This window comes from Podarcis tiliguerta, assembly GCF_965153285.1.
Source record: "Podarcis tiliguerta genome assembly, chromosome: 8".
NCBI lineage: Eukaryota > Metazoa > Chordata > Lepidosauria > Squamata > Lacertidae > Podarcis > Podarcis tiliguerta.
This window is the reverse complement of record NC_139541.1, coordinates 22,897,916-22,913,423: the sequence shown is the minus strand read 5'-3', so window position 1 is coordinate 22,913,423 and position 15,508 is coordinate 22,897,916. Positions and strand designations below refer to the sequence as shown.

At 43.9% G+C, this 15,508-nt stretch overlaps 1 protein-coding gene across 1 annotated transcript; it reads right to left on the bottom strand.

Annotated features, from left to right (window-relative positions):
• Positions 1 to 455: 455 nt before the first annotated feature.
• Positions 456 to 7,408, bottom strand: LOC310682899 (arylacetamide deacetylase-like 4). The gene is made up of 4 exons (XM_083452222.1): positions 6,786 to 7,408; positions 5,113 to 5,329; positions 1,932 to 1,995; positions 456 to 1,283 (listed from the first exon to the last, which is right to left on the bottom strand). Exons 1-4 carry the CDS (start codon positions 6,960 to 6,962, stop codon positions 509 to 511), a joined length of 1,233 nt encoding a protein of 410 aa, XP_083308348.1. The 5' UTR covers positions 6,963 to 7,408; the 3' UTR covers positions 456 to 508.
• Between the last annotated feature and the right edge of the window lie 8,100 nt (positions 7,409 to 15,508).

Here is a 15,508-nt window from a genome sequence, read left to right as displayed (position 1 = left end):
GATCAGCCCAATCTCCTTCCTCTGCACAAATTCCAGCTTATCAATTATCCTAATTAAATTGTAGCGCCCAAAACTGGACACAGTTCTCCTGGTAAAGGCAAAATGGAGTGGAACTATTACTTCTCTTGATCCGGACACTATAATTCTGTTGATTCAGCCTAGAACATCATTAGCAGTGCAGATCTCCAGCCAACTAATGTGTACTAAAAGGAAAATGGAAGAGGAAATGTTCATAAAATGCATATATTAGTGAATATAATATAGAAATGCAATATAATAGAGCAAATTGCTTGTAATCCATACAAAGTAAACATGGTTCTTAGGGAAATTTCACATTAAACTGCTGGTGAATTTTCATGAGTATTCCCCGCTGCCCCAAAGAACCACATATTTCTACAGAATCATGGAGAAATGAACAGTAGATTTGAAAAATCAGAAACTATCAGAAACTGACATTGGCAGATTCTCCCCTCTTTATGAATGACTCACACATTCAAGAGATTTCCTCTCATAAGTTTTTGACAAAGTCTACGATGCTGTCCATTAATTCAACTGCACCAGGGAATACAAAGATGCATCCTTTGAAGAAGTTTATCATCCCATGAAACCCATTCTCAACATGGAACCAGCTGACTTTCACCCCATGGTCCACCAGACGTTTCTTGTACAGCAGTGCCTCATCTCGTATTATGTCGTACTCACAGCTCACCAATAGGGTTTCAGGAAGCTTCTGGATGACAGAGTCCTCAGCAAAAAGGCAAGAAAAATCAGCTTCTAATATCTCTGATAATTGCCTATAGACTTCAGGTTCATAAGGAGCAAGTGGGACTTGTTTGTAGCCTCTCCCCTTAAATCTCTCTGGAAGGTTGTCTGGACTCACCCACTTCCCATATTTCAGCCTCATTGAATCTGGCACATGAGAGCCCTTCAGGACCTGGCCTAACAAAGAAGGGTCCTTTGCAATATACTTCAATCCAAAGTAAACAATGTTTTCCCGGAACAGGAGGGGCATTGAACTGTTCTGCTGATAGGAAGGCAGGTTGTAGTCCATAGCCTGTGTATAAGGATAGATGAGCACTTGAGCCCGTAGCTTTGGAAGGTCTGATCTCTCCACCAATTTCTGGGCAACAACACAAGCATAATTGCCCCCCGCACTGTCCCCACCAACGATGATCTTGGAAGGATCCACCCCATGAGAAGCTGCATTTTGAATTAAGTGTATGGTAGCAGCAAGGCAGTCCTTGTACTGAGCGGGAGGAAGATGCTCAGGAGACAGGCGGTAGCTGCAGAATAAAACAGAATCAAAGAGGTAAACTTCCAGAATCCTTTCCAAACACATTCATGATCACATAGGATTACAAGAAGAGCCTGCTGGATCAGTTATAGCAGATACAATGCAGGTGAAAGTCAGCTGGCTTATGCCCTCAAAAAACTGACTTTACCAGCTAGCAAAAGAGTGTAGGGAACGCTGGGGAAGCAGAACCCTGCAGGATTGGATCCAGCTGGTGGAAGATTATTTGCCAGTTGCAACTTTCCCTCGTCCCTCTGTTTAGATGCAGGGGGTGTTTCCCAGTCTCTTCCTGATTATATGTTTAAAAGCCCTAACTGAACGTTAGCCCCACTCCCAGATTGATTCCAGGCTGGATCTGGGTTGGGTGGCCTCCAAGTTGAGGCTGATCTGGAGGCCCTGGTTAGGGGTGCTGTGCAAGGCCTTATGCCCAGTTCATAGTCCCCCCACGGAAGCGAGCGTGTTCATGTCTTAAGCACATGAAGCTCTGATTTTCCATCATAGAACAGAATGTTGACAGCTTTTGTGGGGAGCCTCTTTCTCTTGCAGGGAATATGGCAAGGGATGCCAGCCTCAAATACAGCAGCATGCTGGGCCCCTACACACTTTCCCTATGAAAGGCCATGGGGTTGTCTTTACATACCCAACAGACACAACCACTGAATCAGTCTCCTTGGCAATCTTGCTGCAGACATCTTCGTAGAATGCTAGCAAGTTGGGAGGGAAATTCAAAATTGGGAAGCAATTATGTGGAAAATATACCTAACGAAAGGAAGCTGTTTCACAACCCAGGGGTGATGCATTCACAGAAGTCCCACTGAAATGCATGGACATAAGTTGCAGCAGAACCCGAAGGATGACACCTTTGGCTTCCATTGCTCTACATCAGGGGTCAGCAACCTGAACGAATGGAATGAACGAATTCCTATGCCCCACAAATAACCTAGAGATGCATTTTAAATAAACGGACACATTCTACTCATGTAAAAACACGCTGATTCCCAGACCGTCAACGGGCCGGATTGAGAAGGTGATTGGGCCGCATCCGGCCCACAGGCCTTAGTTTGTTTACCCCTGCTCTAGATGCTGTGAGACTGCAACTCCCAGGAGTCACAGGCAGGGATGTCACACTTACCTTCAGTTCTCTACCCACCCAGGGTTTCTAGCAACTGCTAAGCAGAAGCACTGCTGCCTCCAATCTTGCCATTTTTGCAAAGTAATCTTCCCTTTCATACAATATTGGTACATGCGATATTCACTGACATAAGCCTTTTTATGCATCGTACATATCCCATTTCTAGAGTGCTGTGTTGTGAGCGTCAGAGACTGACTTTGGGTTCACAAATTGCTTCCCAAACTGCAAATTAAATAGGTTTGCATATAAAAACAAATTGAACAAAATTACAACCTCCCACCCCCCTCCCCCAGACACAATCAAATCTTCAACTTAAGAGATATGGGACATGGTGTCGGGGATCCAGCAGGGTCAGACGCTTGGGAGTGGTCTGATTCTGAGAATGAGACATTGCAGCCTCAGGCAAGGCAAGGGTGGGTTTACTTAGCCCCCCTTCCTTCTCAGTCTTATGAAGCCAGCAGAGTAACAAAGGTAGGGAGTTTGCAGCTTCAGAATGTTGGGGGGGGGGTGTCCTGGAAGAGGTTACTAGAGTAGAGCTCTCAGAGGAATCTTCGCTGGACAGCAAGGGGGGAGGATGCCCAAATTCTCCATGCAGCAGGATGGAGGAGAAGGTGAAAATGCTAAGTACGGGAGAAAGGGGAAAGACCGGATCTTGTCTCCCTTTTTGCTGTCTGAGAAACGGAAACTCAGACTGAGCACGTTTATTGGAGAATGACAGGCGTTTGACACGCTCTGTGATTTTGAACTGTAAATAAAAAGGTAAAGGTAAAGGGACCCCTGACCATTAGGTCCAGTCGTGGCCGACTCTTGGGATGCGGCGCTCATCTTGCTTTATTGGCCGAGGGAGCCGGTGTACAGCTTCCGGGTCATGTGGCCAGCATGACTAAGCTGCTTCTGGCAAACCAGAGCAGCGCATGGAAACGTCGTTTACCTTCCCGCCTGAGTGGTACCTATTTATCTACTTGCACTTTGAAGTGCTTTCAAACTGCTAGGTTGGCAGGAGAAACTGTAAATAAACGTACATAAATCTTCCAGAGGCTCATTAATTCTTATCAGAGCTGTTTGCCTGCCTGAGATCATTACACACAGATCCATGAGTTGCAAGCTTTCATTTAATTAACATGTTATCGTTTGTATTCATATATGCAAACATATTTCACTTTTCAGAGACAGGAAAAACAAACTTGTTATAAGAACCTCCTAAATCTCCACCTTAGAAGAAATCTGCCTAGCTGTTGAAGTGAGGGAGCATGGGAGTTGTATTCCAGGAAGCAAGATCTTGGAGGGGCAAAGGTGCCCCCCATCCCCCCAAATATGAATGTCTGTAGTAATAGCAAGCTCTTGCCAGAGGTTGCGTCACCAGTCTCCTGACTTCCAATTTCTTCATGTGTCACTTAATACTAGCCTTCCTTCCTCCCACAGTTCCTGCTTCATAGGCTGTTGCAATGGAAGGCTACTGAATGGGACTTGTTAGTTGCCAACATATTACATTGCAATTGGTCTTGCGAGATGAAACCTGGTGCGAGTCCAGTTCTCCCCCATCACTCATATTGTCCCTAAGAGATGGGAAAGAGCCATTCTGGATTAGGCCAAAGGCCCAGCCAGCCCAGCCTTGTGTTCTCCCCAAGGCCAACCAGATGTCAGCAGGAAGCCCACAAAGCGAGCCTGTCTACAAAAGCACTCTGCTCACCTGCATGGGGAAATTTCAGGTGTGATGGCAGGCGATTTGGGGAATTCTGATAACAAGTTTGTTGTTTTGTGTTTCTGAAAGTGGCACTACTATTTGCCAACTTGTAAAATTGTGATTGGTTTTGTGAGATGGAAACCTGGCGGAGATCCAGTTTCAGGTTACGGGTTTCGGAACGTTGACCTATGTATGGTGGGAAGGGGGTTGGGTTGGTAAGCAGAGCAATCAGGAACAGCAACCTATTACAGTGGTACCTCGGGTTACATATGCTTCAGGTTACATATGCTTCAGGTTACATACGCTTCAGGTTACAGACTTCGCTAACCCAGAAATAGTGCTGCCGGTTAAGACCTTTGCTTCAGGATGAGAACAGAAATTGTGCTCTGGCGGTGCGGCAGCAGCCGGAGTCCCCATTAGCTAAAGTGGTGCTTCAGGTTAAGAACTGACCTCCGAGGTACCACTGTTTATACAAGGTTGTGAACCTCTTTGAGGTTCTATCAAATCAAGTGTTTTAGGAAATGAATGAGTCAGTATCAACAGTGGGGGGCATCTGTCCCTCCCCCAGGGGCTGCTTGCTGGAGTGCAGCTCCCCAGATCCCTGACCATCGACAACTAGAGATGTAGGATCTGGGAAGCCATGACAACAAGAGGGTCCATGTCTATAAATTAACATAAGCAAATCCAAAGCACACGTGTGCCCCTTGTCTCTTCAGGAACTTCCATCAACGCTCTTGTATTTCAGCCCTGTAAACCTCTCTTCCAATGATATCTGAAGCACTTCTACCCAGAAAGGAGATTCCAAGTAAACATTAGGAACACCTTTCTGATGGTAAGAGTTGTTTGACAGGGAACCGCCTCCCTTGGGAGGTGGCGGGCTCTCTTTGACTGGAGGTTTGACAATAGAGGTTTCACACCATTCCTAGGATTCTACATGGGCTTATTGAGTTCAATGGGAATTGCCACTAGATAAGTGTTCATAGGCTCACAGTTTTAATCTCTTACCGATGCTTCCAATCATCCCAGCACCTCCATGGAAGAACACAAATCCTTTCCTTGGGCTAGCAGATGGTGTTTTGGGCTGATAAACCCTCACAGGCACCCCGTCGAAATGCAGATCTTTGGAAGAGAGGCTGGGATCCGCTCTTGGATTCCAGAAACTCTGAAGGAAGCGGATAACAGGAACCTGTCTGCAGACACCCAGCAGCTCAAGACACTTCCCCTGTTGTGCAAAGGAAAAGTCTCGTGAAAATAGTGCCCACATTTGCAACCTATTCACAGTGGGTGGTATCCAAATAAGTCCTATTTAAAGTTGACCCATGGAAATGAATGAGCCCATGTTAGCCAAGTCAATTAATTTCAATTCGTCAGCTTAGAATTAGTCACCCCAACCTAAACACCCGCCAAGGTACAGAGGCAAAAGAAGCTGGGAAACAAGCTAAGCTTTGGAGAAACAAAAGGTGAGCCGAGGTCCACATTCTGCCTAGGGCCCTCACCCCCTTCTTTCGAATTAGGGGGTGATTTATGGGCACAGCAGGCAAGGGCAGTGTTCTCCATTTCCTTCGGGCAACAAGGGAGGCTGCCTACTCCCATAACAGCCTCTTAATTACCCCGTGTGGGTCGGAGAGATGGTCTTGTCGGCCATCTTCCAATGCGCCCCCTAGTGGCCCCCCAAGTCCATTAATTTCAATTGGTCAGCTTATAATTGGTCACCCCAACCCAAACACCCACCAAGATACAGAGGCGAAAGAAGCTGGGAAACAAGCTAAGCTTTGGAGAAACAATACACAATCTCCTTGCTTGCCTATGAGGCAATATTGCTGAAGAAACCATGTTGTAAAGAAAACATGGCTTTGTGTGAATAATTTATTTCTCTCTATGTGTGTCTTTCTATAGGCTGAAAGGAAGCCCTTGTTGAATGTGATAATATCTTCATTGCATCATCATCAAGTGAATTCATTATGCATGCTGGATTAAGCAGTATTTGAATAACCTAAATATATAAACTGTTATTATTTTTAATTAAATATACTGCCCTTTATGAAATGATCTCAGGGTGGTTCACAGCAAAAAAAATTAAGATAAAAACCCAAAATACACAATGAAAGCAAGAACAAAGCAAACCAATAACACCTTTAAAAGATATAGAAATGTTTTTGCCTGGTGCCAACAGATAAAAAGTAAAGGTACCCCTGCCCATACGGGCCAGTCTTGACAGACTCTAGGGTTGTGCGCCCATCTCACTCAAGAGGCCGAGGGCCAGCACTGTCCGAAGACACTTCCGGGTCACGTGGCCAGCGTGACACCGCTGCTCTGGCGAGCCAGAGCCGCACACGGAAACGCCGTTTACCTTCCCGCTAGTAAGCGGTCCCTATTTATCTACTTGCACCCGAGAGTGCTTTCGAACTGCTAGGTTGACAGGCGCTGGGACCAAACAGCGGGAGCGCACCCCGCCGCGGGGATTCGAACCGCCGACCTTTTGATCGGCAAGCCCTAGGCGCTTAGGCTTTAACCCACAGCGCCACCCGCGTCCCATGTGCCAACAGATACGTATTATTAAATATAATAATAATAATAATAATAATAATAATAATAATACATTTCTTAATCACCTTTCCCATAAGAACATAAGAAGGACCTGCTGGCTTAACTAATGGCTCATCCAGTCCCCAACTTACCGCAGTGAATGCCATTATGGCAAGACAGTGAAGACCTCGAAGCTTTAATGGACTGTCAAATCCAGGTGGAATTTCACTCTTGGAAAGATCATAGTAAATAGCCCAGGAGAGAAGAGACAGGGAAGGAATCCCTATAACTCCAATCAACGCCAGCAGCAGGCTCTGAAGAAGCTCCATTTCTCAATTCCAAAGAGTGAGACGCAAACACTGAGCCTAAACTGTCAGCATTTGCTGCTGTTTAACTCCACCAGTGGTATTTATACACAGCTGGTTGTAGGTTGGTTGATGATGAACACATCAATTACCAATTACAACACAGACTTCCATGTAGATGTGATATCAATTAGAATACCAACAGCAATTTCATGGATTAGGTTGGCACTATTAGTGGTACCCTATTCAGGAATTTCAAGTCCAGCCACCGAACCATCCAGCTCCATGTAAAGCTCTTCAGTTTTACATACCCCGGGTGTTTGTTGATTGAAGCTCAAAACATCCCCACCCAGCGTAACTCAATAGTCAGGAATGGTGGGAGTTCTAGTCCAAGGTGGAAGAGGACTTGTGTGTGCTTCCTGGCCCAAGATTTCCAAGGCTTCCGACACGAGTCCCATTCCTACCTAAGCCCATGGGCTCTGCTCCTCATACATAAATGCAACTTCATGTTGACATGAAGTATATCTGAGCATGGACACAGTCAGGGTTTATGTTGGGGTGACAAGACACCCACCTGCCATCGTCCTCTGTCTCAGTAGCGTAGCGTGGGGGGTGCAGGGGGGGCCGGCCGCACCGGGAGCAACATCTGGGGGTTAGGGTTAGGGGGTGCAAATTCACGGGTTAGGGGGCGCAAATCCATGGGTTAGGGGGCACAAATTACTTGCCTTGCCCCAGGTGCTGACAACCCACGCTACGCCACTGCTCTGTCTGGCTCTGTCTAGCAGATTCCAAATGATATGTCTTAACAACAGTTGTTTTAAAATACTTTCTTTTGGCTTCCTGTTTCTGGTGATGGGAAATGGCTGACTCCCACAAGAATGGACCCCAGCTGTGCCGATAATTCAGGGCTGATATGGGGGTAATTAGCCCTGCAGCCTCCCCAGGGTAGGGGAGGACTGTCTCGAAGACCGCAGATTGTCTGTGATTGCCGGCACGCATTAGGGTGTAGCTAGCAGGACACTGGCGTGCTCTGGTCCATGGGGTCACGAAGAGTTGGACACGACTAAACGACTAAACAACAGCAGGACACTGGGTCAAAAAGAGCACGGTCAGGACACTCCAATGTCACTCCCATATCCAGGAACATCTGTTTGGGAAAATAAATAGATTTGAAGAACAAACAGACATAGTCTGGATCGAAGAAGCTGGACCCCGCCCCCATGCAGAATGATACAGTCTCTGGTGTATGACCTTGGACTTCAAAGAGATTCTCATCATGGTGTGTGGATTGTGGAGGTGTTTGGTGTGGGGTTTTTTTCTTTTCCCTCCTTAATATCAACAATTGGTTCCTCATGCCAAGCCTCATTAAGAACTTAAATTGCTTTTTTAAAAAAATGAGTACAGATGGACTTTTATTTACAACTGGGATTGTAATTCCAAGTCTTTTTTAAAAAAAGACTTGGAATGCTTGTTAAAAATAGGAGAACAAAGGAATAAAATGGCGCTCCCTTACTACTCAGTTCCGGAAAATTTGAAATCCTCCGCTGTTTAAGGGAAACAGGAATTAATTGTTGGTTGACTACAACGATTTGAGACAATATTTTGGACAATACACAGTGCAGCTGTTTGCAAAAGATTTTCTTCATTATGAGTGAGAGAAAAGACTAAATGGCTGTCTAGCAGCCCCCCTCTAGGGCCCGGAGGGGGCATTGGGTGGTTTCCATGAAGGCTGATCAATCGCCAAATGACTGATATATTGCAATACAGCAAACAGTCTGCTTAATAAATATGAAGAATAATTCAATAAGGTGGAAGGTACTGTATTTCTAAATCTTAAAAGGAAGGTTTCGACAACAGCCTGGACGAGAAGGATTAACGATTTGGGAGTTGCCAAGACATTAAACTTCAGAGAGTTGGGGGGCGCCTTGAAAGATGGCTGCTAATAACATCTTGTCCAGGTTGCAAGAGGTAATTAGAGGCTGATATGGGGAGTACATCAGCCTCCCTTCGTCTTTTCAGGGAAGGAAAAGACGCTGCCTCACCTGCTGTTGCCATAAATCACCCCCGAGTTCGGATGAAGGAGGGGGTGAGAGGCACTAAGTGGAAAGCCCTCGGGCAAGCTTGAAGCTCCCTGCCAGCTTCTTTCAGGAGCGAGCCTTGCTGCGATGTTTAAAAAGAAGAAAAGAATTGGACCAATAAGCGTACATGCTTCAAGAGAAATCAGGAATGCTTTTATCTGCTCATAAATTTACCACTGAGTGAAGAAGATCAAGACGGAAGGACGAAGGACGGAAGGAACAGAGATAACACCAGAGAACTGCCGACATTTTGTTATGTGGAGGTACGGGGGGGGAGAGACTTTTTTATTTTATTTTTATGTGAGTACCTGATAACCCTCCCCCTCAAAAAACCATCTTGACGACTAATTTACAAGTGGGAGTGAAAATGAACTGTGTGGAAAAAATTATATGTCTGTGAAAGATCTGGAAACAAGTGAGTCTCTATCAGTGACGCAGTAAGAAATGCTCCGTTGCGTAGGCAGATCTCGGCTGCAAGATGGATGGTCTAGGGAGGAAGAGCCACTTGGATATCAGGCTGGAATTGTAAATCAGAAAGGGCTGTTATCCTCCTGGAAGACTAATTATGAGGCAGCGGGTCTGGAAAGTAAATGAGTGGACATTTAGACTGCATTTCACTGGAATGACAGGACGGAGTATCTGTTCGAAAACATGATGGTTGGATTTGTGGACATATGAGAGAGCATTATAAAAACCACACAGAGACAAAATAAGACTGTTCCTTTTAATCCACTTGTGGAGAAAACTCGGAGGTGACAGAAAAGGAAAATGAATAAATGACAAATATGAGAAGATGGGACTGGAAACATCATTGCAGTAAGGAAAGCAGCACGAATTTGGATCTTTGGATTCCTGACGATCGAGGAGCATGGGTACCCCCCACAAAAAAAAAAATGGAAAACATTTGGACTTTATGATGTGTATTGATATAATTTGGACTAATTGGTATGACATGTTTAATTTGGCAAATGGAAACTTAATAAAAATTATTATTAAAAAATAAATAAACTTCAGAGAGTTGGATAACACCCCGGATTGGAATAGAGCCAGATGAAGCGACGCTAGTAAAAAAAACAGTTGAAAAGGTACATTACACAAACAAATCTGCATTCGAGGGATGAAAGGTAAAATGATTTCTGACATGATTGAGGATCGCAGAGCCAGAGACAAAGAAGTTCAGAGAGTTAAAATCGAGATGTGGAAATATGGAAATATCAACGAGAGGCAGGTCTGAGATCTGGACATGCTCAAGGTTCAGACTATAGGAAGCCGTAAAATTAAAAATTACAATTCGGAAGATAATTCAACCGCTTGTTTTATTTTAGTTTTTTATTTATATTGCATTAAGATTTGATATGTTAATTGGATGTCTTTTATTGGAAAATTAATAAATGATCTAACAAAAATCCCCAAAATTTCTTTTGACCCAAAGTGCTCAGCAAAAAAATAATAATTAAAATTTACACTGAGTTTTTAAGTATTCTGCCCACATTTCCCAATCTTCTTTAAAATCAGTCTTTCTGATTTCTGATTTTGCACGTCAAACTTGCCAATTCAACATATTCTATCAAATTAATGAATGTTAGAAGAATATTGGAATGAAGTTACATGGTTTTAGCAGAAGTGTTATTAAGAATTATACAAAAATTAATTGTTAATGCACTAAAGTGGAAAATTTAAAGTTAAACTGTGTTAGGAGAAATTATAGAACAAAAATTGAGAAAGAGGGAAAGGGTTTGTTGAATCAGCTAATTTGAACTAGAATACAAAAAAGGGAGGCGCGAGGAAGTCGAGGAACCAAGCATATGAAAGATAAAGAAATAAAATTTGGACGTGTTTTTAAATGTTTTAGTTTTTTCTTGTTCTGTTGTATTGTTTTTTTATCTTTGATGTATTGTTTGTTGAATTTTTGTATTGGTTTTTTTTTACCTTTTTTCTTTTTGTAACTATAAAATATCTAATAAATATTAATTAAAAAAATATTCTATCAATTTCACCTGTCCTTTTATTTTTTGGCAGGTACTACCTCATATCACCATTTTTGTGCATCTGATTTTCATTCTGCCATTGTTGCATAAGGAAATAGATTTAACTGGGTTTGGGGGGGGGGATATCTGCTCCAGTTATCCCTAGTATAAAAGTTTCCTGCCAACAAAATCTATCCAAATCACCAGTCATTTGAAAACTAGGAAGTTAAATAAAACATTAACATCAGGGAGCACCTTTCATGTGGTTAATGAGTATATTTTGCAAAATTACAAAGAACATGCCTTTTTATATTTCTTTTTTTAAATAAAAAAACCCTTCTTTCTCAAATTCCTCCTTTCTTTCCTATGCACTTTTGTGTGTACACTCTGTAAGTATAACCTATGTCTGTGCTCCACTGTCATCATTGACCTTATCCAGGCCTTTACTCCCCACCAGGTATTGAATAACTGCTCTACAGTACATCTGGCGCATGTCTTGGCAAGAGTCAGGACATGTTTAAGATGTCTAATGGAACCATATTAAAATTTGAACCAATGATGTTTGAGATAATATATGAGATAGAGTACTCTTATTTTCTTGCATTGAATGTATGGAGATAAATTAGCACATGTGGGTGTGGTGGGTGAGTGTGGGATTTAGTCAGGTATAAACGAGGGGGTGGCCAGGGGTGGAAGGGTGGCTGGGTTGGTAAATTGCTGCCAACACTCCAAAATGAAAAGTATCGCCTTCTGGCTTGGGATTGTTACAACTTGAAATTGCATGTAAGTGAATGCAAGACCAATGTGTGCTTTCATTGTGCAGATGCTACGCTGAGACCATTGGTAGAGACTTGCAGGTGCCGTTTTCTTATGTAGCAATGCTGCATAAGAAGAAAAATAGATTTGATGGGAGGCTTTGATATCTACTTTGAAATTCTATCTAATGGCAAATAATGAATGACACATAGGCACTGAAGAAGGAAGATGGACACCAGCAGGGATATTGGGGTGTGGGTGGGGAATCATTGCCACGCTTCTATATGATTGACAGGATGCAGTCATATCAGTGGATTAAATATGGGTGATACCACATTTTTCCAATCAGTGTTTAGTGGATTATTGTATCCCATGTAAACTTGTGGAAACCATGGTGAACCACTCCCAGGAGAGACGCATGACTCAGGTGCGCTGCAGGCCCCGCAGTGAGTGCTGCCCAGCATTTTGTCACCTCCTCAGTGGTGATACCCGGGGCGGCCCGCCCTCATCACACTCCCTTTCCTTGGCCCCTGGAAGGGGGAGGAACTCAGAGCGAGCAACGCTATAATTGAGGGATGGTGATTTCTTCATCTTTCACCGTGATGGCTGAATATAATAACTAACAACTTTCTTGTTTCCTCCCTGTTTCTTGCTGCCAGCGAGGGAGGTAGAGAATTCCTCATGCCTGACACCCTTCAACATTCCATCGAAGGAAATCAGGATGCGCATCTTTTGGTGTTGCACTCTCTCGGGAGTCAGCCAATTCTCACGAAAGCGTAACTCCACTGCAAGCATCAGCGCTGGCTGCAAACTCATCTTCCTCCCCGAGCTCAGTGGTGGCAGTGCTGGAGGTGGGGGGAATTGATATTCAAGGATCTAATCAAAAGCTGGGATGGCTTCTGTAATTCCCGGAATGTCCCGGGGAAATTGGGATGGCTGCAGGGTATGTAAAACTGCTCCTGCAGCTCAAAATGTTCCTGAGGGACCTGCCTAACTGTGCCCTATAATGCAAGGGTAATTGGAAGGCAGATCAAGATCTACTGGTATATCTTTGGCTGGTTGTCAGGAAACGTTTTGTACTTTCAATTATTTAACCGGAGCAACAAAAATTAGTTTCTTCACTAATTTAAGACTCCTGAAATAAAGAAAGGTAGCCAGGAATGCATTTTTGCACAGTTCCAAATGCACAGACTGATCCACAAGGCAAAATCCACTTCATACAGAGGCTTGATGGCAAGAAAAGAGCAAACCTCTCAGAAAACTTAAGTTGAAATGGGGATTGGTTGTGCTCACCTTATGGCCTTCAATAGTAGCAAAAATATTCTCTAAGGGTTCTGTAGGAAGTTTTGTTGTTTAAGAACTCCAGTTGGAAGTGGAAGCAATAACGAGATCGAGAGCCAGTGTGGTGTAGTGGTTAAGAGCGGTAGTCTTGTAATCTGGGGAACCGGGTTCATGTCTCCGCTCCTCCACATGCAGCTGCTGGGTGACCTTGGGCCAGTCACACTTCTTTGAAGTCTCTCAGCCCCACTCACCTCACAGAGTGTTTGTTGTGGGGGAGGAAGGAAAAGGAGAATGTGCGCCGCTTTGAGACTCCTTAAAGGGAGTGAAAGGCGGGGTATCAAATCCGAACTCTTCTTCTTAACACAGAAGAGCAATTATTTGTTTTGTTTCATTACTGTTTGTAATAAAGACTTTTCACCTATGTTGTACTCATTTGTTTCCTTATTTTATAATAATGTTTATTTTTGTAATGTTGAATTTATTGTTAAATTTATGTGTGTGTGCCCGCATGCACACACACAAATCTACGGTTAGTTATAATTGATCTGGGGTTTTCTATTTCCCCTCTGGCTTCCCTACGTGCAATTCTTAAATTCAGAGATTTCTGTGCTTAAAGTAACTTTTGTTCTTGAGCAGGAAGAAATGCTCAAGCGGTGAATGTCTCGATTGTCATCTGAGCAATGTCAGAGGGTATGGGATACAACTCCATCTTTCTCAATACAATTTATTTTGTTGTTGAAACCATCATGGTCATTTTAACCATCACTACAAAGACATATATATTTATCATTACTATGCAGAATTCACATAGATACACCATTAAAAGAAGTGTTAGCCAATTTATACATACACATATACAGTGGTACCTCAGGTTACATACGCTTCAGGTTACAGACTCCACTAACCCAGAAATAGTGCTTCAGGTTAAGAACTTTGCTTCAGGATGAGAACAGAAATCGTGCTCCGGCAGCATGGCAGCAGCAGGAGGCCCCATTAGCTAAAGTGGTGCTTCAGGTTAAGAACAGTTTCAGGTTAAGAACGGACCTCCAGAACGAATTAAGTTCTTAACCCGAGGTACCACTGTATCTTAAAATGCAACCAAAACACAAGAGTTTCTATATTTCATTGATGATCAGATCATTACAGTTCACCATAATATCCTTGAGGAACATTCTTCTGAGTTTTGGGGCAGCAACCGCAAATTTTCCACATTGTTTGCCAGAAACATATCAAAGCCAAATCATGTTTCTAATTGATAGGCGTTAATCTTCTATAGGAGTGGTTTTCAACCAGTGTACCATGGCACTCTGGGGTGCCTTGACTGATGGTCAGGGGTGCCATGGGCAACACTGGCCTCTGTCCCTCTTTCCTTCCCTCCCTCCTCTGATGGCCTCTCATGTCTCTGCCTCCCAAAGGCTGGCACAGCTGTTTATTGCAGCAGCCCTGGCTACAAGCTCCCCAGGCAAATGGTGCCTCTAGGAGGCACCTCTCTTTGGGGTGGTGGGGACAGCTCAGAGACCAGGGACAGTAGCTGCCCGGAGGACTCCCAAGGAGAGGGGAGAGGAGAGGAGGCTGAGGGAACACTCCACAAGTGTTTCAAAAAGGGTGAGAGGCTGCCAGCTTTGCAGGGAAGGAGTGGAATAACTGGGCTCCTGAGCCCCACAGGGGTGCCACAGAAAGAATGTAGTTGGTTAAGGGAGCCGTGGACTCAAAAAGGTTGAAACCTCTGCTATGTTGGAGTTTAATCCACATTTCCTTTTTGACCTCTAGTGGCTACAGCAAAGAAAAGCAAGGTAGAAGGAGAATGAAGAAATGTTCCTCACTGAGCTCTAGCAACCTGACTGGAATTTCCTTTACATATGGAATTGGGGTACCAGGAGATGCTGGGAAATGCAAACGGGTCATTCACATATTGCAAACAGGATGTCAGCAACCATTTCCCCCCTACCACCAATTTAGTAAATTGTCTGTGGAAAGGGCAATCTCAGATTAAACAGGGAGAATATGGAAGCTAGCATTCTGGTGCCAGTGACATTGTGTGGATGCTTCTCCTCCCCCCCCCCCATCACTTTACAAAACAAAGGGCTTGTAGTAAAACTGGTAGTAATGACCATCAGTTTGGATGGCTTAAAAGGGGCTTTAGACAAGTTTGTAGGGAGTGGGGTTATCAATGGCTACTCGTTATGGTGGAGATTAGATAGACAGATAGATAGATAGATAGATAGATAGTATCTAGAAGATGCAAAGATCACCCGTGTCGAAGCAATGATTCTTCAACATCAACTTTGTTGGACTGGTCAAATTGTTTGGATGCCTGATTATCGTCTTCCAAAGCAACTACTCTACAGTGGTACCTTGGGTTAAGTACTCAATTCATTCTGGAGGTCTGTTCTTAACCTGAAACTGCTCTTAACCTGAAGCACCACTTTTGCTAATGGGGCCTCCTGCTGCCACCGCACCGCCCGAGCACAATTTCTGTTCTTATCCT